At 61.2% G+C, this 25,062-nt stretch overlaps 2 protein-coding genes across 3 annotated transcripts; both read left to right on the forward strand.

Annotated features, from left to right (window-relative positions):
• Positions 1 to 47: 47 nt before the first annotated feature.
• Positions 48 to 10,606, forward strand: ENTREP3 (endosomal transmembrane epsin interactor 3). The gene is made up of 12 exons (XM_054010912.1): positions 48 to 1,970; positions 2,870 to 2,926; positions 3,198 to 3,308; positions 3,750 to 3,881; positions 4,180 to 4,287; positions 4,629 to 4,789; positions 5,157 to 5,256; positions 5,896 to 5,980; positions 6,304 to 6,894; positions 7,302 to 7,370; positions 7,735 to 7,997; positions 10,344 to 10,606. Exons 1-12 carry the CDS (start codon positions 1,752 to 1,754, stop codon positions 10,515 to 10,517), a joined length of 2,070 nt encoding a protein of 689 aa, XP_053866887.1. The 5' UTR covers positions 48 to 1,751; the 3' UTR covers positions 10,518 to 10,606.
• Positions 10,607 to 13,935: 3,329 nt separating this feature from the next.
• LOC128827019 (lysosomal acid glucosylceramidase-like) lies at positions 13,936 to 24,730 on the forward strand. 2 transcript variants are annotated; one of them, XR_008442927.1, is made up of 12 exons: positions 13,936 to 14,040; positions 15,609 to 15,702; positions 16,325 to 16,458; positions 16,786 to 16,977; positions 17,082 to 17,228; positions 17,438 to 17,571; positions 18,190 to 18,362; positions 18,633 to 18,870; positions 20,225 to 20,449; positions 20,546 to 20,709; positions 21,371 to 21,537; positions 22,179 to 22,266. XR_008442927.1 is itself a non-coding variant. In XM_054010703.1 (12 exons), exons 2-12 carry the CDS (start codon positions 15,650 to 15,652, stop codon positions 22,987 to 22,989), a joined length of 1,692 nt encoding a protein of 563 aa, XP_053866678.1. In that variant the 5' UTR covers positions 13,936 to 14,040; positions 15,609 to 15,649; the 3' UTR covers positions 22,990 to 24,730. The 2 variants fall into 2 exon arrangements, 1 of the variants encoding a protein (XP_053866678.1); XM_054010703.1 differs by lacking the exon at positions 21,371 to 21,537 and adding an exon at positions 22,884 to 24,730 and having other exon boundaries at positions 22,179 to 22,304.
• The last annotated feature ends 332 nt before the right edge of the window (positions 24,731 to 25,062 follow it).

Here is a 25,062-nt window from a genome sequence, read left to right on the forward strand (position 1 = left end):
GGAGACTCCCCGACTCCTCCCTCGGCCGGCTCCTGCTGCAGCTCGGGGCGAGGCGCAGAAGCGGGTTCCAGCCCCCTCCGCTCCCCGCGGCCTTGCAACTTCCCTGGGGCCCGGCTGGGGAGAGCGGGAGCCCCGCGCCCCCTGCACCAGCCCCGCCTGGCGTCGCAGAGCCCGGGACCCCAGCGCTAGAGCCCTCGCGTCACTGCAGCTTCGGGGCCGCTCAGGGCTCGCTTCTCGGGGGCCCGCCTTGGAGCTGCCCTGGGCAAAGGCTGTAGTGCAGAGCCGTTCCCCCGTTCTGCTGCCAGCACCGGGCGCCAGCACCTCTGGTCCGTCCCCAGACTGCTGCTCCCTCCCTCTTCGGAACAAGCTGCTCCGTGGACTTTGGGTGGATTCTGCCTGTTCATTCATCTTCTAGGAGTTTTGTCTGCCTGACGCCTGAGCATCCTGCCTGCCGGAGATGGGTTAATAGGGGAATCGCCATGGGGGCAGTGGCCTGTCCCTCCCTCCGAACCACCCGGGACTAGGAGCAATGTGTGGCTGGAAGTAGGCAGCAGCTACGGGGTGCAGGAGTCTCGAACCCCACACTTAGCTGTGCCCCACACTTTTATGGATAACATTGAATTGACTCCATGCTCAGCTCTGCCTGGCAGGATTCCTGCTTGCTGGGCATCCCCTCCTCCCCCACCTTTTGTTTGGCTGCTGCAGCGGTGTCAACATAAGGGTGTTTGGGGATTGAAACCCCATCCCAGCATTCAAGTGAAGTGAACCCAGCTCCGTCCCTAGGCCTGAGGGAGTGGGGATGGTAGCAGGGCAAGTCCCTGCTGAGCAAGGCTGCCTGGTGAGCATGGAGCTGGTCCATTTTTAGCTTGTTCTAGGTAGCAGAAGCTGGGGAAAGTCTCTGGAGCTGGGAGCGTGTGAATGCTGCCTGGGAACCCCTCGCTGGGAGAGAGGTGAACTGCTCTCTCCTCACCCAGTGCTCCCCAGCTGGTCTGTGACCCTCACTCCAAACTCCCTGGGGAGAGAGCTGGATTTGAGGATGCTCCTAAACCCAATTGGGAAGGTGGATGAGACACATCTATCCCATCGAGCCTGTCTGCTCCCCTTTTCCAGTGTCTCCTCTAGTTTCAGAGGCCTGGCCTAGCGAGGGCAGCTGCCATCACGTCTCAGTGTCTTTATGGAGCAAAACAGTCATCTGCAGATCTGACCCTGGTGCCGCCAGCCTCAGCTCCATGCAGTCCTTGGAGCTGCTTTCAGGGATGGCAGAAAACAGTAGGACACCCAGCTCCTGGGAAGATGTTCTGGGTCAGGTGAGGAGTATTGAGCCGGATGTTCCCCGCAGGGCAGGATGCTGAGACAGAGGGATCCCAGGGCAGCTTGTTCTGTGACTGAGAAGAGTTGGATCCAGACTGGCTTTGCCAAAGTGCTTGAGGCTGGTACAGCGAACCCCAAAGTCAGAAAGCAGGGTCCCTAATCCCGCTTGATCCACAATCCCCACTCCCAGCCCCAGGCGGATGGGGCAGCACGTGGCCAGCTCCGAGCAGTAGGGACAGAGAGAACAGAACAAAAACTGTACAGATATCAGCCAGAAAAGGAAGCGTCACTTGGTCTGGTCCTGTCTGCTTTTCTGGGCAGGCCAGCCAGCCCCACGTCCTGACTGTTGCTCCTTTTGGCATCAGTTCCGTTAACTGCACCAGGCTTCCCACGCACTACCTGGGCCAGAACTCCGTCTTTTCCTGATCTGGAAACGAGTCATGCCATCTCCCAGCGACTCCAGCCATTCCCTGACTGGCCGCTCCTCCCGCAGCCTCACCCATCTCCGAGTGCAGAGGACCTGGCTGCAGATCCTGCTGGTACTGGGCTTCATTCAGGTCATCCTGGGCATCCTCGTCATCACCTTCAGCCTTGTGGCAGCTACCATCACGCCTTCCACCAAGGTCCGGCACTCCTGCCCCTCCTGGGCCGGCTTCTTGGTGAGTCTCCTAGTTCTCACAGACAAGGAGCTGCCATCTCCAGGGAATCTGGGGAGTCCCCAAGCAGCTCAAAGGTGCTGGCCCAGGCCTTGGGTGGCCAGTTGTGTGTGCTGCTGGCCTTTCCAGGGGCTGGTTGGGGAGTCAGGTGTGAGACAGCTGCTGTGTGGCTGGGGGAGAGTGTCGGTGGGGACACGACTCCTCCCTTCTAGCTTTTGTTGGCTAGGAGAGTTTCCAGAATAATTCTCAGCAATGCATTCTTCTCCCCCCCCCCCCCACCTCGAAATCCCCCTGAACTGGCTTCCCGTTGTACTTTCTCCAGGCCAGCTCGCTGCCCTCATGGAGCTACTCCTACTTCCCCATTTCCTGGGCCATCAGCCCTAGCCCTCCCTCGCCCAGGGAGAGGGTGTGCCACAGCCCTTAATGCCCCCTTACAACCCCAGGGGTTCAGGATGGTCCCTGGTTTACGAATGGGGCTGCAGGCCTACAGGAGCTGGGAGAGGCCCTTGGCAGCTCCTGGATCCCTCCCCTGTGTTCCAGACACTTGACACCCCCTCCCGCAACTCACCTTGGATCCACCCCTCCTGCCTGCTCCAGCAGCACAGACCTCTGCTGGGGATGCCTGGCCATGGTCCTGCTGTCCGGCTCAGAGCTGCCTGCAGGCCCTGGGCTCTCCAGAGTGCCCTGAATCAGCACTTTCCTCAAGCTCTCAGCTCCCTTGGCCTCTGGCTCCTGCCTGTTGGCCGGCCTTGCTGCCGCCACCTGGGATGGGCCCCAATCCCTCTGGGACCAGCTCTGGGGGCTGCAGGGCTCGGAGGAGGGTTTGTGGCCTGTGGAGGTCTCAGGCCTCCTGCCCCTCCTCTCTCCTTCCCACTGTAATTCCTGTTCTTCTGTCCCCCCAGCTGGCGCTGTCTGGGCTCGTCGGCATCGTCTCCTGGAAACGGCCCTTCACCCTGGTGGTAGGTGTCTTCTGCGTGTGTGCTGTGGGTGTCCTCACGGACCCAGGCCAGGGCTGGGCCCGGCCCCTCACCCAGCTTCTGTCTTGGGGCACCATGGTCACCTGCTTCTCCTCTGCCCTGCACCAGGACGGGGAGGGCAGAGCGAAAAGGCAATCCCCTGCTCATGCATGCGTGTATCACGCGTGCTGTCTTCTAACACGCATGCTGGCCTGTTGCCTCTCACTCCCGACATGCCTGCCCAGCTCATGACCTCTGTCTGTCCTGGCTGCAGATCACCTTCTTCACGCTGCTCTCCGTGCTGGGCGTCATGCTGAGCCTCGCCGGCTCCATCCTCTCCTGCCAGAACGCTCAGCTGGTGAAGTCCTTGGAGACCTGCACTAGGGTAAGGCCTGACCCAGCCCAGCCCTTCGAGGGACTCTGCTTCCTGGGGCCGGGTGACAGCCCCTTTGGAAAGTGGGCACACCTGGGGGAGGCTGCAGATCAATGCCTGTGGCCGAGCGGAGTGGGCTTAGCCTCGGGCAGGGCAATGGGTCCATGGGAGAGAGGGGCCGTATCCCAGCTGCACGAAGAGGGGCTAGGCTCGGACAGTTCTTGGGGCTGGTTCTTGTGGAAGGGACCTGCTGGCTGGACAGATGATGCAGTGGCAGGAATCCTTGTGTCTGGCCCTGGGGACTCGGCCATTCCTTACTCTTAGGGTTGCCAACCCTCCAGGATTGTCCTGGAGCCTCCAGGAATGAAAGATTATGCCATGTGACAAAACCTCCAGTAATACATCCAACCAAAATTGGCAACCCTACTCACTCTGGGTCTCTCCTCCCTCCAGGAGAAGGACTCCTGTGTCTGCTGCCAGGACCGCTCTGAGTATTCGTCCATGGGCCCCGCCTGCAGCAGGCAGGGCGAGACACTGACCATGTTCCCCAACCCTGACTGCTGGAGCGTCCGCATGGCTCTGAAGGTAACCGGGTGGGCTGCACGGGGCAGGTGGGGAGGCTTGCAGTCTGCAGGGGTTCTCTGTGCAGGAGATGGGGGGCTTTGGAGCCTGATCGGGGCTCTCTCCTGGGGTGGAGGGGGCTGGTGTCTGTGGTGGGGCTGTTCTCTGGGTGGCTTGTATCTGGGGCGGTCCTTTCTATGCTTTCTGCAGTGGGGGGCAGCTTGGGGGCGGGGGAGCGGTTCTCTCTATGTTCTCTGCACAGAGCCTGCGCACACGCCGAGCAGCATCTCTCGGGCTCATTCCCATCTCTCCTCCGTCCCAGGATCTTCTATTCAGTGTTTGTGGCCTGACCATCTTCTCCACCATTGTCTGCACGCTCTCAGCTGTCATGTGCTGCATCCAGATCTTCTCCCTGGACATTATCCATGTGGTGAGTCCTGGCCTGGCCTGTGGCGCCTCTCCCAGAGAATTCCCGCTCCACAGGAATCCAGGAGCTCGGGGTTGGAGGGTCAGGCCCTGGGGATGCTGGAGAGAACGCGGCAGGGACTTTTGTGTGTGTGTCTGACAAGCAGCAGCTCCTTGGCATTTGCAGTGGTGCAATGTGCAGGGACTGGGAGTAGGGGGCGCTGGAGCTGCTCCCCCCCCCCCCCCCCCCGACACCTCTCTGGGTGAGTAGGGCCAACAGCAGGGGAAGGGGATGTGTCCTGTCCCCACCTAGGCACCTGTCCCGAAGCGCTGGCAGGCTCCCCTCTCACTCACCTCTCCCTGCAGCTGGCCCCACAGCGCTCCAGTTCGGTGACCCTGGAGTGCACGTCGCCCCCAGACCCCTTCCTGCAGAACATGATGGACTTCGAGGAGTTTGTGCCCCCAGTGCCGCCACCCCCGTACTATCCGCCGGAGTACACCTGCAGCTCCGAGACTGACGCCCAGAGGTACTGACACCCTGGAGGGGAGGGCAGTGGGGTGGGCTCTGAGGCAGGGAGCGGAAGCCCATTGCTGAGTTGTGGGTGGGGGGACCCCAGGGACACACAGGATCAGCAGAAGCACAGGGTGGGGGAGGGCAGTGAGGAGCGAGTCTGAGGTGGGGCTGGGGGACAGGGAAGCCTGAGGTGGTTGGGAGCAGGGGTGGAGCCAAGCTGGGGTTGGGGGCAGAGGTAGGGAGGGGGAGGCCAGGGAAGGGCTTGGGGAGGACCCAGGGGTAACTCCAGGCAGGGTTCAGCCTGGACCCCACTAGGCTGCATCCATGGAAGGCTTGGCGCCCCATTGTGGCTGATGCACCTTTCCCATGTGAACCCACAGCATCACCTATAACGGCTCCATGGACAGCCCCGTGCCTCTCTACCCCACCGACTTCCCCCCATCCTACGAGACTGTCATGGGACTCCGGGCAGTCAGCCAGGTAAGGAGCCCAGGGGCTCTCAGCTTGGCCAGGCCAGAGCTGGGCGGTTGTTCAGAGAGGTGGGGCTGGCAAGGAGCAGGCGGTGTCTGGCCCAGTCCTCTCGCCAGAGTCTCAGGGTGCCCCAGGTCAAACCACAAAGCGAAGGGTGAGGGAGAAGCCAGAGCTGGGTTGGGCGAGGGGATGGAGGAACCGTAACGGACTCCAAGGGGATCCAGACTCTGAGGCCCAGGGTGCGAGCGGCACGTTCTTGCTGCTGTCTCCTCAGCCTATCACTGGCTGCACTGTGGTATTAGAGAGACTGGGGTGTTGAGGTAGCAGCCTACCTCACCTGCCCTGTCTTTGTAACAGCCTGGGGCCAACCTGGCCACAGCACACTGCCTACATTGTGCTATATCTATCATAGCTACTCCAGCCCTGGCCTCTCCCAGCATGGGGTGCTGTAGGGGGGGCGGGGCAGGGCAGGAGCGCTGGCTGGGGGGAGCTCTCGGCTACGCCAGTGCCGATCTCTCCCAGGAGGGCGGGTTGTGGGGTCTGGGGGGCAGGAGCATGGGCTGGGGGGAGAATCTAGTGCGCAGCATCTCCCTGCCGGTACGGCTGCGTATGGTTCTGTGATGTGACGTGGTTGTGCCCACCCTGCAGGCCACCCTGTTTGATTCGCAGCTCACGGATCCATCGCACGGCTGCACCTGTGACCACGTCCCCTCCATCGTGCTCAGCGGGGAAGGTAACAGGGTCCTTGGGCAGCAGCTGGGGACAGGGCCCGGGGGGGAGGGAACCTGTGCCCAAGTCTGCCCATGACTGGGTGGGAGCTGGGGGCTGGAGAGGTGGGGGCAAAGTCCTGGTGAGCACCATATGGGTGCGCTATGTCTGTGGGCTGGTGAAAGGACAGGGGCATGTGCCCAGTAGGGGTGGAGCTGGGAGTCCCGTGCCTGTGAGCTGGTCCCCCACAGGGCTGGGCTCGGTGCTCCCAAGGCAGGTACCCTGGGGACGTGCTCAGATCCCTCCCAGAGAGCCCTGTGCATCCTGCTCTGCTTGCGTGCCTTGCAGTGTCCATGGACAGCAGCTCCCTGGTCATGTCCGAGATCATCGACATCCCTGGAGACAGCAGCCCCTCGGAGGACTCCTGCCTGCTGGAGCTGCAGGGCTCCATGCGCTCGGTGGACTACATCCTCTTCCGCTCCATCCAGCGCAGCCGTGCGGACTACTGCCTGAGCGTGGACTGCGTGCAATGCGGCCACCATCCCCGCAGCCCCGCGCTGGGCCTGCAGGGCCCCTTCGAGGATATACCCCAGCCCCGGGTGCGGGGGGAGCGCTCTTACTCCTGCTCCACCCCTGGTCCCAGTTACGAGGGGCTCCTGGAGCCAGGCGGGGCCGTGACCCACAGCTGCAATCGTCTGGAAGGGCTGGCTCGCTGCGCTGGGCCCTGCTTCCCTGAGGTGCGACTCAAGGGCAAGACCTTGCTGCCAGGGCATCAGGGCACCAGTTCCACCGGCTCCCTGTACCCAGGCCGCAGGCACCGTGGCTGTCAGCGACGCAACAGTGAGACGTCCTGCCTGCTGGGCCCAGCCCGGGGCCTGAGCCAACGGCCGCTCGTGCGGTCGCACAGCGACCCCGGCATTGCTGTTGCCAGAGATCCTGGTAGGTGGGAATTGCTGGGGGGAGCAGGGCTGGTGTGGGTGCCCATGTGTCAGTCTGTTCTCACTCACGCACTTGGGGGTGGAGGATGACCAAGGGGTGTTCTGGGGGTTGCTGGTCAATGGTCACTGATAGGTTGGGTGGGTGTGGTTTGCAGGCAGAGTGGAATTGGTGCACGTATTGATATGCAGCTCATGCTAGGGGACTGGTGCACGCCTGGCAGTGGGTGCGTGCCACCGGCCCGTGCAGGGGCTGGAATGTGTGTGATGGCATGCCCATGCACAGTGCTTGTGTGAGGGAACGGGTGCGTGCAGCCGATGGGCTGATGCATGGTCATGTGATGGGATCTGGGGCAGGAGGAGCGCAGTCAGAGCCTGAGTATTTACCGCTGGCTCTCTTTCTCCTTCCAGCCGACTTGAGGGATCTGCTTTATACCAAAGCGCTGGAGGATGATGCATCCAATTCTTCAGCAGACACAGGTCAGGGCAGAGTCCGGTTTAGGATGAGTGTCTGACACGCGACCTGGGGATGGGCTGGAAATCACTGGGGGGCTGATGAGTGACCCCTTTACTTGGGAGTGGCTGGCAGCGTGCTGTAGTGCCCCCTTCTGGGGGAGGCTGGGAGCAGAGTAGCCTGGAGCTCCCCACAACCAGCGCTCCTGCCCTGCTCCCTAGAGCATCCCCTGCTGGGGGAGGCTGGCTCAATAGGAAGGCCCTTCACCCCCACAGAGTGCATTGCAGCCCTAGGCCTTTTGGCCACAGCCTCTGGGGACCATGGGGCCTGTGCTTTCTCCCATCCGTGTTCCCTTGTGGCCGCGGTTCTCACTGGCCAGTCTCCATACAGGACTGTGCTCCGAAGCCTGCCTGTTCCGGCTCTCGCACTGCGACTCGCCCCCGCTCCTCCGGGCCGCCTCTGCCAGGAAGAACAAGCTGCCAGTGCCCAAGAAGGTGACACAGCGGCTGTCGAAGGCAGCAACGCGCTCCCTGGGGGATCTGAAGGTTTGTCGTGGTACCCGGGGGCTGGTGGCCCGGTTCCTGCAGAGATCCAAGCGCAGCCTGGCGTCTGGCGTGGAGATGGCTGGGCACAGCTCCCAGGGCCACAAACAGGTAGGGGCTCCGTATTGGCCACACTCTGCGCGCAAGGCAGCTGAGAAGCCCTGGCAGGCCCCGGGCTGCCCATCCCCCTGGGCCCAGGACTGGATTGTCCCCTACAGGCATTTCCAGGCCCAGTCCTGTCTAGCTCGGCGTCTCCTGCACCTGCCCTTCCCTGGGGAGACTGCCTGGCTGGGAGCTCCCAGGTCCCTTCTTGCTGGGCGATGGTATCCTGGAGCCACTTGCTGCAGACTCAGCCTATTAACCCTTGATTATCCCAGCCCCTCTCTATGCCTGGCTGAGTGCCCAACAGTGAGCTCACGAGAGGGACGTGACCCTCTGTACGCCCTCCCCCAGGCCACATTGGCCCTCAGGCTGCCATAGCCACAACAAACACCTGCCCATTGCCTGGGCACTCTCCGCTGCCCCTCCCTTTCCAGGCCAGCTCCGGGCACCAGCAGAGCAAGCGCCCGCCTGGGGCGGCACCGGCCGGGCGACTTCTTATTTTATTTTTGCGCTTCGGCAGTCTGAGCCGCCTGTTCTTGCTTGTGGCAGCAAAAAATGGGAGAGCCGGCCCTGCTCCCTTTTCTCTGAGCAGGGCTTGTCGGGCTCCTGCGTGCCCTGGGCGTCGGGAGCGTTTGCCCCTTGTTCTGCTGGGGGCCTGTCGGTTCCCGCCTGGGCTCCATGGGGACGCAGGCGGCTACAGCTAGGAGAGGGGATGGGCCCCACCTCGGTGAGATGTGTAGGGCCGCGATGTGGAGCTCAGGGTCCCTGTGGTCCAGGGCCAGTCTGGGAGCAGGGGAGTCCTGAGTCCTACAGTGCTCCTGGCTCTGCCACTGACTCAGTCCCATCTTGGCCTCTGTTTCCCACTTGTAAAAGGCGCCCATGACCCTTCCCTGCTCCCAGGTTAGTGAAGGTCAGTGAGGTGCTGCCTGCATTGCTCAGTGCGGGAGGCTCTGGAAGGACCCAGCCTGCATTGGGTAACACTCCCCAGGAAGTCTGGGGCTTGGCTGGTCTGTAATTGCAGCTTGTTGGCCCAGTGCATACCTTTTGCCACATGTCACCAGCCCTCTTCCCCTGCCCTCTCCTCTCCAGGCCATCCGTGCTGACTTTCCTCCTTCAGCAGCCATCTCCCCAGATTGCAATTAGGCTCCCTGCTCTGACGAAGCTTTTAGGTCACGATCTTGGTCTCTGAGCTGAGACTTTAGTGCACTGTGTCCCAGAGTCCCTGGGCAATGCGCTGGAACTGCTCCCCACAAAGCCAGGCAGGACTCTGGGGAGCCTCCTCTCCCTCGGAGCAGACTGTCTCCAGGGCAAGAAGCTCACACGGCTTCACCTCCTGGGTCTGCCCTTGGAGCATTCAGCATCTGCCCCTCCGTGCGCTTCCCACAGCGAGTCCCCCCAGGCGGGGTCCTGGGGCAGCCAGAGGGTCCTGCACCCCCACTCCGCAGTCAGACGTGACTCTCAGCCAGCCAGTAACACAGAGGTTTATTAGATGACAGGAACATGGTCTAAAACAGAGCTTGTAGGTCCAAAGAACGGGATCCCCATTCTAGGGCCCAGCGAGCCAGACAACCCCGTCTGCCCTCACTTCCCGTCCCCAGCCAGCTCCCAACTGAAACCCCCTCCAGCCCCTCCTTTCTGGCCTTTGTCTCTTTCCTGAGCTTTGTTCACCTTTAGCTATCCCCTTGCAAGGGGGAAGGGCCCTGGCCATTTGTTGCCAGGATACAGTGTGTCGGCCATTTATGCGCACTGGAGACTTAAGAAATGCAAAGGGGAAACTGAGGCACCTACACAGTATTCAGAGGAAACATTAAGAACAGTCCCACTTGGTCACACACTGACCTTCCCCTCCTAGCGCAGGGCAGCTCTGTCCCTGGGATGATGCTCGGTTATAGCTTGCCCCTTTTGGGAGCTTAAAGCTGCCGTGCGAGGCCTGATGCCAGGAGCCTGTTTACTCGTCCTGGTGAGTTCTGATCCTTCCCTGGCTCCCTGAAGCTGTTCCTGACTTTGTGCATTGGGAACTGCTCCAGGGAGTTCGGAGGCTACTCTGCCTTCCTGGCCGGGACAGCAAGCACCACCTCTGCTTGCTGCCTAGCTAAGGCTCACGCTGTCACGCGCCAGGGCCAGCTGCCCCCTTGCCTCAATCCCTGGCTCAGGCGTCTATCGGTTCAGGGGTGACTGGGGGAAGGTGCCTGCTCCCTGGGCTCTCAGGCTCCTCTTTGGGGTGCCCCCACCCCCCCAGTCTGCATCCCGGCACTCGCTGGGGGCTGTTCTGCCTGGCAGGACTTCTCCTGGATGGGCCCTTGTGACGAGGTTCCTGCTGTCCTCACCCTTGCCCTTGTTGCTGTGGCTTGCCAGGTGCCCCGGAGCCCGTGGCAGGCAGCCGAGCACACGCTGCCGGAAGGGATTCACTTGCAGAGCTGCGGGGACCTGAGCTCCACCTCCTCGCTGCGTCGCCTCCTGTCTGCCCGCCGGCTGGAGCGCAGCCGTCCGCACAGCCTCAACGGGGTCTACAAGGAGAGCATCCTCTGAGGGGAGGCCTTGCCTGACCCTCTCATACCCCAGCCCAGCTGGGAGTCTCCACCAGCATCAGGCTCTCTCTGCCTGGGGTCCACAGCAAGAACTGGAAGCAGCCAGGGCACGCCTTTCCCCCGGGTGCTGGGGAGGGGCCAAAGGCTGGCTCGTTCCCAGCAGACATTCCTCGCTGCCAGGTGACAGTGGGAGAAAGCACAAGCTGAGGACATACACGCAGACCGCCAAGGGCAGAGCACCGTGGCCTGGTTCGGCAGATCTCCACGGGGGACTCTGGGAAGGAGGAGGCGCTGCAGTCTGCGGACTGCAGTGGGGACTGGTGGACATGGACACAGCCTGCTTTGTGCTGAGAGGCCAGCGGGCTTTGGGCCGACACCTGTGGGGGTGACACGGGGTGTTCCTGGGGCTGAGCCCTTGCTGTATATCAGACAGGGCTATTGCAAAGCGTGTGTGGGGGTGGGGCTCCACACAGGCCCTCCTTGTATTAATAACCCACTAGCAGGGGCCGAGCCTGGTCCCACCTCCTGCTCTGTAGTCTGCTGGTCCAGACGCTAACATGGTTCCCAGCGTGAGGAAGCTGGGCTCAGTGTGCACGGTGATGTCCTCCCACGCCAGGCCTGGGGTTCGCGTGGCCCCTGCATTCAGGGAACGCTCGCTCGCTGGCTGGCCAGGTGCCTCACAGGGCCGTCTGTGTCAGGGTGATTGAGCCCAACTCAGCCCCGCTCCCCTTAAATGCTATGCACCCTCTTTCTGGAGTGGGGGAAGAAGGGACAGGGCAGACCAAGCTGGGCTTCCCTACAACTGCCCTCCTCTTCTGGCAAGTCCACAACCCCCGAGCCGAGGCTGCAGCCCCTTCCCATAGAGAGTGACCTTCCCCTTTTGTCCCCTTCTCCAGCTCATCTCATCTCCCCAGCCCTTCCCCACCCTGGGCTGGCCTGAGCTGTGGGCCTGGATCTTACAGCGGAGCTCTCTCTTGAGAACAGGGCCATGCCCAGTGCAAGACCTAGGCCCTGGAGAAGGCCCAGCCTCCATCAGGGCTTCAGGGAGTGGGGTCAATCGGCCCCACCAGGTTTAGGGGCAGAACCAAAGCCCTCTGTGCACCAAGTCCCCATCCCTGGGCTCTGGCAGCCTCTTCCTCCTCCCCTGCCAGCCAATGCCTTTGCTTGTATGCTGCATGTTGCGATGCAGCTCTCCCCTCTCTGGGATGGTGGGGGGCGGGTAGGGTGCGTGTGTGGGGGGATTGCACTTTTTTACCTCGGGAAGCATGTTGGGAACTCCTGCAGGGAGTCTCCACTGCAGACGCTTTAAGCTGCACTGACACTTATACAAGAAACCAAATAAAGTTATACACCCCCAGAGCCAGCGTGGGTTGCCTCGCATCCGCCCGGCCCGCCATGGACCTGCACCAGCTGCCTCTGCTCTACAGCTGGGATAGCTCTGGCTCAGTCCAGGAGAGTGGGGAAAGGAGCCCCGGTGCCCTCGCTACTCTGTCATGGGAAAGAAAACAAACCTCTCTTTGGGACAGGGACAATGGCCCCATTCTGGCATGGTCTGCGTGGGGGGTATCTGTTCATTGCAGGTGTTGGGGGTGTGTGCATCTGTGTATGGAGGCATGTGTATGCTCACAGGATGTGAGGACCGTGCGTACGGAGGTGTGTGTCTGGTCACAGCCTGTGAGGGCCGTCTGTATATGGGGGTGTGTACATTGAGTCAAACACTAGAACAAATGCCCTAGGGCGGTTGTGGAGTTGCAGTCACTGGAGGTTTTTAAGAACAGGTTAGACAAACCCATCAGGGCTGGGTTAGATAATACTTACTCCCACCTCTGGGCAGGGGACTGGACTAGGTGATTTCTGAAGGTCCCAGCCTGTCCTACATTTTATGAGCTTGGACTCCGTGGGTGGATCTGTTCAGGGCACGTGTGCATTGGAGGAGGCCAGTCCCTCCCAGCTCCAGTCCCACTCTAGCTTTTGGCTGGAGGCTTGGGCTGCTTCTTAGGAGACTTGTTCCTGGGCTCTGCTTCCCCAGCTGTGGGTGGGCAGGAGCTGCGACCAAAAGCCAGAAGAGAGAGTGCTTCCCTCGCTGTGCAGTTGAGACGCCCCACCGGCCTGGCCTGGGCTACCAGCAGCAGCTTCCACGCTCCCTGGGGACACGGCTCAGCTGAGGACGGGGCAGCGTAGGCTGCTGGGAATGGGGGCCAAGCTGGGGGAGAAGAGGAGTCTGAGGGGAACTGCAGGTGAGGCAGTGGGCTGAGTGCATGGGCCAGAGAGAGAAAATCCCTGTGGGGGGAGTTGGACAGGGGAGAGTTGGGCAGTGAGGGCCGGGCCAACCTGAGATGGTCTCTGACCCTGGGGGGGCAAGGGCTGGTTTGCTTCAGCTGAGGGTGAGAGGGCAGCCGGTGGTTATAAGGAACCTTTACATAACTCTCCAGGCCCTTACACAACAGGGTGTGCACCAGGCCAGGGACTCATCACTGCAGGGCTGGGGCCAGGGCGCGGGAACCTGTGCTGTCTGTGCTGGCAGGCTGTGGGCGTCTGCCCTCGGTTTGCCCTCTGCCACCTCTCGCTGCTTTTCTGAGGGGATCTCTCAGCTCCAGGGAGGAGCCGCTCACAGAACTGAGGGGCCTGGGTGTAAGTGAAGGGGTACTTTGCAGGCAGGGCCCTGCCAGCTCCCCCTTTGTACCAACCTTGCCCACCAGTGCCCAGGCCAGCTTGTAAGCACTGACCCGCTGGGGGGACTGGGTGCCAGCATCTATCAGGGTTAGGGTCCCCACTTGCTGCTGGGCCCTTGAACTTCCCCAGCTGGCACCGCGGCTCTTCTCCGCAGCCCACGGGGAGGGGACCTGCCGCGGGGCTCCGTGTCCCCTGCGTCCCGGGGAGAGCCTCCGCGCCGCTGGGACTTGGGTGTGACAGGCTGGCGGAGCCCCCGGCCCAGCCTGTCCGGCCCGGCCCGGCCCCAGACAATCCCGGCCCGGCCCGGCTCGATCCCAGACAATCCCGGCCCGGCCCCAGACAGTCCCGTCCCGGCCCGGCTCGGCCCCGCCCCAGACAATCCCGGCCCGGCTCGGCCCCAGACAATCCTGGCCTGGCCCGGCTCGGCTCGGCCCCGCCCCAGACAATCCCGGCTCGGCTCGGCCCCGCCCCAGACAATCCCGGCCCGGCCCGGCTCGGCCCCAGACAATCCCGGCTCGGCCCCAGACAATCCCGGCCCGGCTCGGCCCCGCCCCAGGCAATCCCAGCCCGGCCTGGCCCGGCTCGGCTCGGCCCCAGGCAATCCCGGCCCGGCTCGGCCCCGCCCCAGGCAATCCCGGCCCGGCCCGGCTCGGCTCGGCCCCAGACAATCCCGGCCCGGCTCGGCTCGGCCCCGCCCCAGGCAGTTCCGGCCGCGCAGGGAGCAGCTGGCAGGGTCATGTGACCGCGCAGTCATGTGACTGTCGGTCCACTTCAGTCCGCGCTTGCGAGAGGCCGCGGAGCCGCCGCTGCTGCCGGACCCTGGCGCCGGCCCGTCCCGGCCCGTCCCGCGGGTGAGTGGCCGGAGGAGCCTGTCGGCGGGGGGCCGGAAGCCCGGACGCCTGGGTTCTCCCCGTGGGGTGCCCACAGACTCGCGCGTGGCCGTGGGGGACGGGCGGCGGCTGGCCCGGGATCGGCCCCGCCTCGGTGAGCCGGTGCTGGTCCCATTTCTCAGCCCGGCCCACTGAGGCTGGGGCTGTTAGACAGGTGCTGGGCACACGGCCGCTGGGTGCCCAGCCCAGGGGGGGCAGCTGCCTCCCCCCATAGGTGCTGGAGCCGGGGGTCCGGGGGGGCTGCCGCACCCCCGGCCTGAAGTGGTTTCCATGCTGTACTGGGTTCAATGGTTCTCCGCACCCCGCGATACAAATTACTCCAGCAGCGCTGCCCCCTGCTGGTGAGGGACCTGGAGCCTCTCCCACTGGGTCTGCAGCTTGGTGGGGGCAGTAGTGGGACTCCTCCCCTGCCCCATATGGCTGGCAGGGAGGGGCCGAGAGAGTGGGAGCTTGTCCAGCCAGCCCCAGGGGAGGTGCTTGGCTCTGCCAGTCGGATTTATATCAGGGCTTTTTCTGAGCCCCTCCTCTCATCCTTCCTGGTGCCCAGGCGTTTTTGTGGATGCGACTGCCTGCCACCTGAATGAGGGGGTGTTGCCAGCAACGTTCTGGTTTTTTAGCCCAATCTCTGTTTCTCACCCAGGACCCTTTATGGCATTAGCAGGGCACATGGGCACCATCCCTGCCCCAAGGACCTGTGCAGACAAGAGCAGGGGCCTGCAGTCAATCAGGGCTAGGGCTGGAGCTTTGATCTAGGCTCTTTCCAATTCATAATTTTAATCCTGATGGGAATGGGATGGACCCACAGGGGCCCCGCGAGCCCTGACCGAGAATCCCTTCCCTGGGATTTTTACTCACCCGGTGGCGCTCTGGGTCGTCGTCGGCACTTCGGCAGCGGGTCCTTCAGTGCCACTGGAGACCCAGAGCAAGTGAAGGACCCGCCGCCGAACTGCTGCCGAAGACTCGGAGCACCGCCCGGTGAGTACAAGCGCTGCAGCGTGTGGTGCCTTTTTTTATGTCCGCTCCCCTGAAATTGCTTTGCCCCAGGCCCTCTGATTCCTCTGGGCAGCCTGGTTGTCCCACAGTGCTTTTCAGCTGGAGGCATCATCAAGCACTTTGCATATTCTCAACACAGTAAGTACTTACTACTGAAATGCACCCAGCTCCAGGATGGAATGCAGCAGTCCAGGAATGTACCAGGAAAAACTGCGCAACAAGTGGTACAGGAAGTGACTAATAATTCCGGCAGGGAAATTCTAGTTTGGCAAAGTATTGCCCAAATGGGAATTTGGCCAGGATACCTGGGTTAATACAGGACACTGTAGATGTAGTTTGGTGTGACTGGGCATTTGCTAATCCCTCATTAAGGCTGCCATCGTAATCAAGGTCAGGTGGAACTGAGCCATTGCAAAAGATGCCTGTATTACTGGCTAGGCAAGATGGATGGGGTCCTTATGCCAGCACCCAGCTCCTCTTTCGCCTTCCTCCCCCTCTCTCTCCCACCCATTGCTCTTTGCTCCGTGTCCTCGCAGGGTGAGTCCCATGTTGTCGTCGTCTCCTGCCCAGGTGTGTGATGGTCCCAGGGCCTCCTGATTCTCTCTGGCTGGGGCCGGCACCAATGCACAGGTCAGTGTTGTGCGGGAATGGAATGGACCTGCTCTCTGCTCCCTTGCTCTGAACATTAATGAAGTTGATAAATATAGGACCGGATTTCTGAGGTGCCCACTACAACTGCTTAAGTGCTGGGTCAGGTGAGCCTCAGGGGCAGGTGGGGTTCAGGGTGAGGGGAAGGAGCAGCTGGTATCCCAGGAGCAGGGGCTGCTGGGTAAGAAGGGACAAAGTCAGGGTGACTGAAGGAGACTAGGGGAGTGGTTGGGAAGAGGCTGGGAAAGAGCATGGGGGTGGGACAAGACTTGGGAAAATGAGATCAGGTGTGGGAGGGACTGGAGCCAAGGCTCCCTTTAAAAGAGAGGCTGGGGCTGGCTGTGGAGGTGGAGGCCTTGCTGAGTCGGTGGAATTCGGCTGGGCGGAAGGGCAGGGAGGTGAGATTGGGACAGGAGTTACCAGAGCAGCTCAGCTCCCTGACACCCTCCGCCGCCAGGCTGCGCTGGGCAGGCGGCCTCCTCTCTTTGTGCTGCTCCAGGAGTCCCTGCGGTGCTGGGCTCGCCCGGCTGCTCCTGGGGCTGGAGCCGCTCAGGGAGCAGGGAGCGAGTGGCCCCGACACTCACAGTCTCCATCCTGCTTTCAGGCCCAGGTGCCCGGCGCTGCGCTCGCTGGGACTGGCTGTGGAGGTGGCGCTGGGCAGGAAAGGCGCCATGTGGGCCGGGTGTGCCAGCATCGTGGGCTGGTTCCTTTTCATCCAGACAGTGCCCGGGGTGGCAGGTAAGTGCTTTGATGTGTCATGTGTGTGACCCGGGGGGAGGGTCCCTCCTGGGGGCAGCTCAGCCTCTGCGCTTCTCCTCGGGGTGGGGGGCGTAGTGAGGTATTGGCTGGTGCAGGAGTCTTGGGGTTTGAGGGACCAAACAGGTGTGCTGAGAACCCTGCTGCTCCTGGGATGGGTGCCCGGGACCGTGTGGGAGGGACCTCGCTCAGGGGCGTTTCCAGAGCTCGGAGGAACGGGATTGGCGGGGGGGAGAGGGGTATTCTCTCCAGGAGGGGTGGGGAAGCCCCAAACTATACCTGGAGCCCAGTCTGTCTCCCTCTTCTTAGGTGGTCGTCCCTGCAGCCCCCAGTATTTTGGCCATGGCTTGATGGCGTGTGAGTGCAACGCCACCTATTGTGACACGCTGGACCCCGTTGTCATCCCGCCCCTGGGCACGTACGCCAAGTATGAGAGCAGCAAGGCGGGCAAGCGGCTGGAGCGCAGCGAGGGGAGGTTTCAGAGCGACTCCACGGCCCCAGGTATTGGCTTGGGCAGTAGGGATGCCAAGGGCAGGGCTGGCCGCTGTCCCTGGCCCTTGCTGCCAGCTGCAGGGCTCTGAGCTGGGCTGCTCTCTGCCCCGCAGATCTGTTGCTGAAGCTGGACACGGCGCAGCGGTACCAGAAAGTGAAGGGCTTTGGCGGCTCCGTCACAGACTCGGCTGCAATGAACATCCTGTCCCTGTCCAAGGAGACCCAACGCCACCTGCTTGCATCGTACTTCACGGAGGAAGGTGAGAGCTGGGGGCGGATTTGGGGCAGTGATGTATGGAATTGACCTGCTTGTGGAGGGCAGGCCCCGGCTCTGGGCTCATGGCTCTCGGGAGCTGCATGTCCCATGTCCCGCACCCTGAGGCCCCCTGTCCCCACGTGCAGTCACTGGGACCTGCTGCTTTGGCTCCCGTGACACTGGGTCCTGGGTCACCTCCTTCCTGTCCCACAGGGATCGAGTACAACCTGCTCCGCATCCCCATGGCCAGCTGTGACTTCTCCACCCACCCTTACTGCTATGACGACACCCCGGACGACTACCAGCTCCTCAACTTCGGCCTGAAGGATGAGGATACAAAGCTGAAAGTGAGCAGCACCGGAGCGGGAGGGGGCCCAGCTGAGGGGGATGGGGCCTGGCCACAATGAGGGAGCCCAGCTATGGGTGAGGGGGCCCAGGCAGGAAGGGTGTGGGGGCCTAGCCGCGGGGGGCCAGCCACGGGGAGACCTGAGGCACAAGATGGAGCAGGGAGCAGCCAGTCCCAATTTGCTCAGGTTTTCTGCTCTCCGACCGAGCTCCCAGACCCCATCTCATCTGGGGTATTTTCTGGGGCCATCATGGGCTGGGGCTAACACCCCCATCCCCCGTGGCATTCACCCCTCAGCCATTGCTCTGGGTCTCCGTCAGACGCTCCTTGGCTGCCTTGACAGCCCCACAAGGCAGGCGTCTCCCTGCCCCTCCTGTGTGGCGAGTTGTCCGGTTGTGAGGGGAAAGTCCCGTCTATGCAGTTGCTGGGCACCACAGCAAAGGGGAGCTCCCCTGTCCTGCAGCCTTTCTAGGCTCCCTTCTGCGTCTGCAGCCCTGAGCTGCCACGTGCTGCCCTCCTTAGAGGGCGCAGCCCCCAGGGGACCGGTGTGTCTAGGCACGTTCCTTCCTGAGACCCCTGCGGCATATGGTGAGCAGGTCCCGATGCTCCGTTCCTTCAGATCCCCATTCTCCACCGAGCCATGGCCTTGTCCAAGAAGCCGCTGTCCCTGGTTGCCAGTCCCTGGTCATCGCCGGTCTGGATGAAAACCAACGGAGAGATGAAGGGGAAGGGAAGTCTGAAGGGGAAGCCGGGGGACAAGTATCACAAGACCTGGGCCAACTACTTCATCAGGTAAAGGGCAGCCCGGGGCGGGGGCTCCCCGGGGAGAGGAGCCGGCAGGACGGGGCGGGTCTCGGTGGGTACAGCTGGCCCTGGGGCTAGATGGGTGTTGGGGACGGGGCGTCAGAGGAGTCAAGCTCCCTGAGCCAGCAGAACGACAGACTGTGAGTGAGGTCTGTACAGTCCATGCGATTGGGAGCAGGGGGACTGGACTCTGCACCCCAGGAGGGGCGCTGGGGGGTGGGGCTGGGGCTGCTAATGTTTCTCATCCCCGGCCCCCAGGTTCCTGGACGAATACGCCAAGTACAACCTGATTTTCTGGGCGGTGACGGCGCAGAATGAGCCCACGGCTGGACTGATCAACAACTACCCCTTCCAGTGCCTTGGCTTCACCGCTGAGCACCAGCGGGACTTCATCGCCCAGGACCTGGGCCCGGCGCTGGCCAACAGCTCGCACAAGGGCATCCGGCTCATCATGTTGGACGACAACAGAGTGCTGCTTCCACACTGGGCCAAAGTGGTGAGTCTGCACACCGGGGCCCGTTGCTCCTTCGCCTGTTCTGCTGAGGCTGTGCATGAGCTCCGCTCTGTGGGGAGATACCGGGTGTTGGGATTGGCCTGTGGGCCGAGCATACTCAACCGGCACGTGCCTGGCGTGTGCCCTGCTGGGCAGGAGGAGCGGTTCCCGCCAGGCGGAGCAGGGCTGGGCGCTGACAGGACGTACAGGGAGACCCCAGTCCTGCTAAAGCCGCTCGTTACCCCTGGATGACTCTGGGGCTGCTGGGGGCAGAGAGCAGCACACTCCAGCCCCCAGGGACAGCAAGGCAGCTGCTGGGGCAGCCGGGTTCCCTCTAGCCGCCTCTGATTTCCTAGCCCTTTCGGTCTGGCTGTAAGCATGGGCACGGCATGGAGGCTGTGCTGGCCGCCTGGCTTGGCGATCTGCTGCCAGCCCTCCCGTTCGTGTTGTTTATCACAGCAGTGCCTGGAGGCTGGGCCCTGCTTCGCCGTCTGCAGGAGACTCCAGGCAGGAGGTGGCTGTGCCTTAGGCAGGCAGGAGGTGACGCTGGTGGCGACCAGCAGTGGCTGCAGCAAGGCAGCTCTTGGCCCTGGGGGAGGTTTGATGGAGATTTGAACCAGCCTAGCATGGGGCTCCCACCAGCCCCCACGGGCTGTCCAGCTGGGGACTCCCAAGCACACATCCGGTGCTCTCAGCCCATCTGCGTGGGTGTGATGGGTCTGGGGCAGCCAGGACCCAGCAACCCAGGGCGCTGAGCTCCCAGCTCTCCGATGGCTCCTTTCTTCGTGGGGCCCGTTTGCTCTCCCTTCGGGCTGCAGGGTCTTCTCAATGCTGGGGGTGCTTGGCCCTATCTGCCTGTCCTCTGCTTCGAGGACGCAGCCTCTGGGTTTCCCAGGGACCGGCCGTGGTCGGGACCTGGCTGGGAACCAAGTGCCTGATGCCCAGCCTGGATGAAGCTGGGGTAAAGTTGGCTGGCCAGGGAGCAGCAGGGGCTTGTCCTGCGTTTTGTTTTCCACCCAGGAAACCCTGGCCTTCCCTCGCGATGTCTGAGTGGGCCAGCACAGAGCAGAGTGCCGAGAGATAGTCCTGCCAGTGCGCCACGCTGCCCTGGCCTCTGGACTTGTTCCCAGCTGCAGAGCCGTGAACGGCTCGTGTGTCCTGGCTGGCGTAGGGCACCTGCACTGTCACGCAGGGCAGCAGAGTGCCCGGACCGGTGCTGTGGGGGAGAGCCCATCTGGCGCGTGCTCTCACGGGGGTGGTGTCTCTGGGCCCTTCTTTCTGCTGCTGTCTCGGAGGGTGTGGGGCTGGAAGGCCCGGGCCAGTAAGTGACTGCTCCTCCTCCCTCCTTCCTTCCCAGGTGCTGGGTGACCCAAACGCTGCTCGCTACGTCCATGGCATCGGCGTCCACTGGTACCTGGATTTCATCGCTCCCGTAGCGGACACCCTGTTACCGACCCATAACCTCTTCCCCGATTACTTCATCTTGGCCACAGAGGCCTGCACTGGGTCCCACTTCTGGGAGAGGGACGTTATCCTGGGCTGCTGGGATCGGGGGAACCAGTACAGCTACAGCATCCTGACGGTAAGGCCCGCTCGGGTCCCCCATGCAGGCTGCCTCGGGACCATCTCCCGCCCTGTCCCCTGCCTCCAGCTGAACATCTCTGCCATCCCCTCACAGAACCTGAACAACTTCGTCACCGGCTGGATCGACTGGAACCTGGCCCTGGACCTGCAGGGGGGGCCCAACTGGGTCCAGAACTTGGTGGACAGCCCGGTCATCGTGGACAGGAAAAAGGATCTCTTCTACAAGCAGCCCATGTTCTACCACATGGGGCATTTCAGGTGAGCTGGGGCATTCCTGGTCAGCTGGTCAGGGCTGCAGAGACTGTGCCCACAGCCGGCTCAGTACACCTGTGCTGGTGAGTTCACTCCCAGGGTCAAAAGAGTCACAGGTGTGTTAAACGCTTTTCCAGTCCAGCCCAGAAAATGAGATACCAAGAGGTCCGGGTTTTCTCCCAGGGACCTCGGTTCACTCGATTTCTTGGCCAACACCCAAACCCTTTGTTCTCAAGTTGAAAGTTTGTTGATTAAACGCAAGGAAGAACAAGAAGTTAAAAGAAGCATTTATATGGAAACTGAAATTGGGTGATTATGCGAAACAAACTTAATTAAAACCTTGAAAGTTTTTCTCCTTTGGGAGGCAAAATCTTAGTGTTTTATTTTTAGAACAACTTTCTTTGAGGGAAAGGAAAGGGTTAATGCTGATCTGCAAAGGGTATTCACTTCTCCTGTTTCCGACAGACAGACAGGCACAAGGTGGAGAGAGAGAGGGTAGAAGGGGGTGGGGAACATGGCTTTTGCTGATGTCTTGGAACGCTGGATGGCTGGTCCATCTCGAATGGATGCTTTGGCTGGCATGTTGACCACGGCACCTGTTTTCTTGGACCCTGGCCTACATTCTGGGCAGGGACTTTATTGGGTTGGGTCTTTTCTCCTTGGGCAGGGCTGGGCCCCTCTCATCCGTCTGTGCTGATGCAGCACATCGATTTCAGGATTGGCTGAAAAGCTGAGAGGCCGACATAGGATAGTGGGGCAGAAAGTAGCAACAGGAGCCGATGTGCCTCTGTGGTTGTGGGAATTGAGGGTCCTCACGGAGCTGAGGACTCACAGGTAAAAAACAAAGGGCCTTTAACAAGAGCGAAGCCTTCAGTCTGGTCTGCTCCTTTGGCCTCGGGCTCAAGGGAGGATGAGATGAGCAGCCTGCCGGGCGACTGGAAGCTGAGGTTCTCCCCTCCTTCCCCCCCCCCCCCCCCGTGTCTTTTTAAGAACCCCCAATGGCCTGGCCTGGTTTATTCCCGTATTATTTTGCCCACCAATTAGGCCTAACATTTGACACACAAATTTTGATTTATTAATTTTCGGCTCCACATTTCCTGTTCTTTAACCTGCGTCATTTTAACACGGCTCTTGGATGATGCTAATAGGCCCTTTGCGTTTGGGCTCGTTTACTTTGGGTTTTGTGCACCCATGGATTCAATTTAATTATTGAAAACAACATGACCTATTTCCTGGTTCATGCCCATGCCGGCAGGGGTCTAGGTTACTCTGACACCTTGGGAAGTTGTGAAGCCTTTTTACACTGGAGCTCACAACTGGGGTAAATTTTAGGTCCGTAATTACGGCAGTGCCCAGTGAGCCAGGCTCTGCTCCCTCCCACCCCAGGCTGCAGCCTCTGTTTGTTGGCCCAGCCTTGTCTCTGGGGGCCATCGCTTTCCTTCCCCCGTGCTCACCGCTCCCTCTTGTCTGTGCAGCAAGTTCGTCCCCGAGGGCTCCCAGCGCGTCGGGCTGGTTGTCTCCAAGAAGAGCTGCAAGTGCAGCATGGAGTATGCAGCCTTCCTGCGCCCGGATGGCGCCGCCGTGCTCGTGGTCCTGAACAGGTGTGTGGCTGGGCCTGGAGTGTGGGAGCCTCGTCCAGACCGGGAGCAGGGCAGGGGCTTAGGGAGTCAGTGCTGGGATGGGAGTTGGGAGCCCAGAGCTGGCCTTTGAGGCAGGCAGGAGGAAAGAGACTTGGAGATAACCAGGCTACTCACTGCGCACTGCAAGAACAGCGCTGGTGGGGGCAGAGGAGGGCCAATCCGCTGGCCTGAGCATCAGCAGGTGCCCCCAGACTAGCAGGAGGCACGTACCCTGCTCCCATGAGCTCACACTACAGTCAAGGGGACTGGGGAACCCTGGAAGCAGCTGGCTGTGGGGCGGGGAGGAGGCACTGAAAACAGGGTGGGTGAGAGCTCTGTTGGTCACGTTCACTGATCCTCATCCGGAGAGGGACCTGGGCGCAGGGGGAGATTAGTCATGGTCCCTTCACTTTGCTCTGCAGCCCGCATGGCACTGCTCTCTTCAGCTGGAGGGGAGGTGCAGCCCCCTGCCAATTCATTGCCAGGCAGTCCGTGGCGGAGCTGGCTCTGCTGGGCAGCCATGCAGTTTGACTGACTCTGCCCCTCACCCCCCCCCCCCAGGTACTCCACGGACGTGCCGTTCGGGATCTCCGACCCAGGCGTTGGCTTCATGGAGGTTGTGGCTCCGGCTGACTCCATCCAGACCTACCTGTGGAGACGGCAGTGAGAAGGCTCGGGAGGCCGGGGCAGAGGAAGGTGGGGGGCGTGGGGAGGACTTGCCATTCCAGGCAGCACAGACAGGGCTGAGTGGGGCCCTCAGGGAGGCCAGCGCTCACCTAGATCTGCCCCTTGCAAAGCACAGCACCTGGGCAGGGGCAGAGCTGAGCCGAGCCCCAAGCCTGCAGCAGGTCTAGACCCAGCTGGGCTCTACTGGACCCGGGGACAGAGGGAGCAGGGCTCCCTTTGCCCCACAGGAGTGGAGAACCACGCTCGCTGCTGCTCTGCCAAACAGCAGCCGTCTCTGGCTCTCTCTGGACCCCCGGCCCGGTCTCCAGCGGAGCCTAGCACGTGGGCATGTCTAGCTGAGAGCTGGGCACCTGTCTGGAGCTTTACATCAACCGGAAGTTAAAACCCCACCACCTCTCCCCTCCCATGCGCTGTGCCCCAGGCTGTCCCATCCCAGTGACACTTCCGTGGGTGTCTCCAGGGCAGGGCCCGGCTTGAACCAAGGAGACTGGAACAGCTGGGTCCGGAGGGGAAAGACCCCTGAGCATGCTGGGAAATAGTCTCCTTTATAAACCCCTGCTGGAGGCTCAGTCCGCAGGGTGGTAAGCGAGGCCCCCAGGACGGTGGCTTCATGCGGAGATCCAATGGGCAGTCGTTGCGCAGCCGCCGGGAGCTGTCACCCCTGGGTTGAGCGCTGCTCACCGTAGTCTGCCCCAGGGAGGTCCTTCTTTGGCTCCCAACCTCCCGCTGGCTTGCTGGGCTGCCTGTTCTGCTGCCGTCTGTCGGCATCTCTGGCCTTCCCCCTTCGGGCTGCAAGAGATGGAATCACAGGGAGCTCCTTGAGGTTGGCCCCCACCCCAGACAGTGGCTGATAATGGAACAGGGGGTCACAGACCAGGGCCCAGTCTCGTTCAGACTCTGGGTTCTGCATTCCTTGTCTCTGTGACAGAATCGGCCTCCAATGGGGCATGCTGGATGCTGGTTTCCCCCCCCCTACAGGCTCTCCCTGCCTGGGAGCCCTTGGACCAGGGACTTTGCCTGGCAGAGTTCATGCTGTGGATGGTGCTGTACGCACTGAATAATTGTTGACTAGCAAGGGGTGCAGCGGCCAGGGAACATGCTGCTCTGACAGCACCTGCTCCAGGCTGTAGTGACTTTCCCTGCATCACCTGCCCCGGGCCTGCAGGCCTGAGGGAGAGGAAATAGGGAATGGGTGAGAGAGCGTCTTTACCTTTTCTGCAAATAGCAGAGCAAGGGCCCAGCAGATGAAAATTGAAAGGAAATAAATGTTCAAAGTACATTAAAAGAAACAATTTTAACAGGGTACATAATTTACCTGTGGCACTCACTGCCACAAGATTTCACTGAGGCCAAGAGCTGATAGGATTCCAAAAAAGCATTGGCCATTGATATAGCTACTGATTAACACCCATAGTTACATTTTGAGAGGATAAAACCAAAGCTTGTACAAAATCTAAACCCTCTTGCTTCCGAGTGTGACCCAGGGACTCACTGCTCTAGGAGGGACGAGGAGACCTGTGGCCCCGAGACTGAAGCGGAGTCCTTTTGCACGTAAAGCAGGTGTTTCACCACTGGTTTATGTATGAGGAACACAGCACACTTTCCTCCATGTTCCATCTCTTACTGTTTGAGCACAGAATGAAATTTCTGAACATTTCCAAGTAATTTGGTTCGTTATTTTGAATAAAAATTAATTTAAAATGGTTCCTTTAAGAAGTTTAGCACCTGGTGTCAGACTGTTCTGTGTGTCCTGAATGATCTTATTAATGGGATAACAGAGATGCTTCAAACTGCCCACTTCAGACTCACTGAAAACGGGTGCATTGGCTACAGTTGAAGACTTTTTTTTTTTTTTTTGAGGATTAATGGTAATTTTTTGGCAGTGGTCTTCGTAACTGCAAGTTTCTTCAGCAGGGACTGACAACTAACCAACTTCTGCCGAGAGTTCTGCACATAACGGTTGACTGCCATCTCCTGTTGGCTCAGTGGCAGCGAAGCTGAAAGTCCCCTCAGCAAAGATGCCATCTTTCAAAATGACCCATGGTAACGAAGC

The sequence above is a fragment of the Malaclemys terrapin genome, chromosome 21 (genome assembly GCF_027887155.1).
Source record: "Malaclemys terrapin pileata isolate rMalTer1 chromosome 21, rMalTer1.hap1, whole genome shotgun sequence".
In the NCBI taxonomy this organism is placed as follows: Eukaryota; Metazoa; Chordata; order Testudines; family Emydidae; genus Malaclemys; species Malaclemys terrapin.

What these genes read in the sequence shown, in the direction of transcription:
- LOC128827019 (XM_054010703.1), top strand. Translation starts at nt 15,650, where the DNA reads ATGGTCCCAGGGCCTCCTGATTCTCTCTGGCTGGGGCCGGCACCAATG. An exon ending in ATCGTACTTCACGGAGGAAG is followed by an intron (nt 17,229 to 17,437) that starts GTGAGAGCTGGG and finishes CCTGTCCCACAG; the next exon opens with GGATCGAGTACAACCTGCTC. An exon ending in ATGAGGATACAAAGCTGAAA is followed by an intron (nt 17,572 to 18,189) that starts GTGAGCAGCACC and finishes CCGTTCCTTCAG; the next exon opens with ATCCCCATTCTCCACCGAGC.
- ENTREP3 (XM_054010912.1), top strand. Translation starts at nt 1,752, where the DNA reads ATGCCATCTCCCAGCGACTCCAGCCATTCCCTGACTGGCCGCTCCTCC. An exon ending in GCGTCCGCATGGCTCTGAAG is followed by an intron (nt 3,882 to 4,179) that starts GTAACCGGGTGG and finishes CCTCCGTCCCAG; the next exon opens with GATCTTCTATTCAGTGTTTG. An exon ending in CAATTCTTCAGCAGACACAG is followed by an intron (nt 7,371 to 7,734) that starts GTCAGGGCAGAG and finishes GTCTCCATACAG; the next exon opens with GACTGTGCTCCGAAGCCTGC.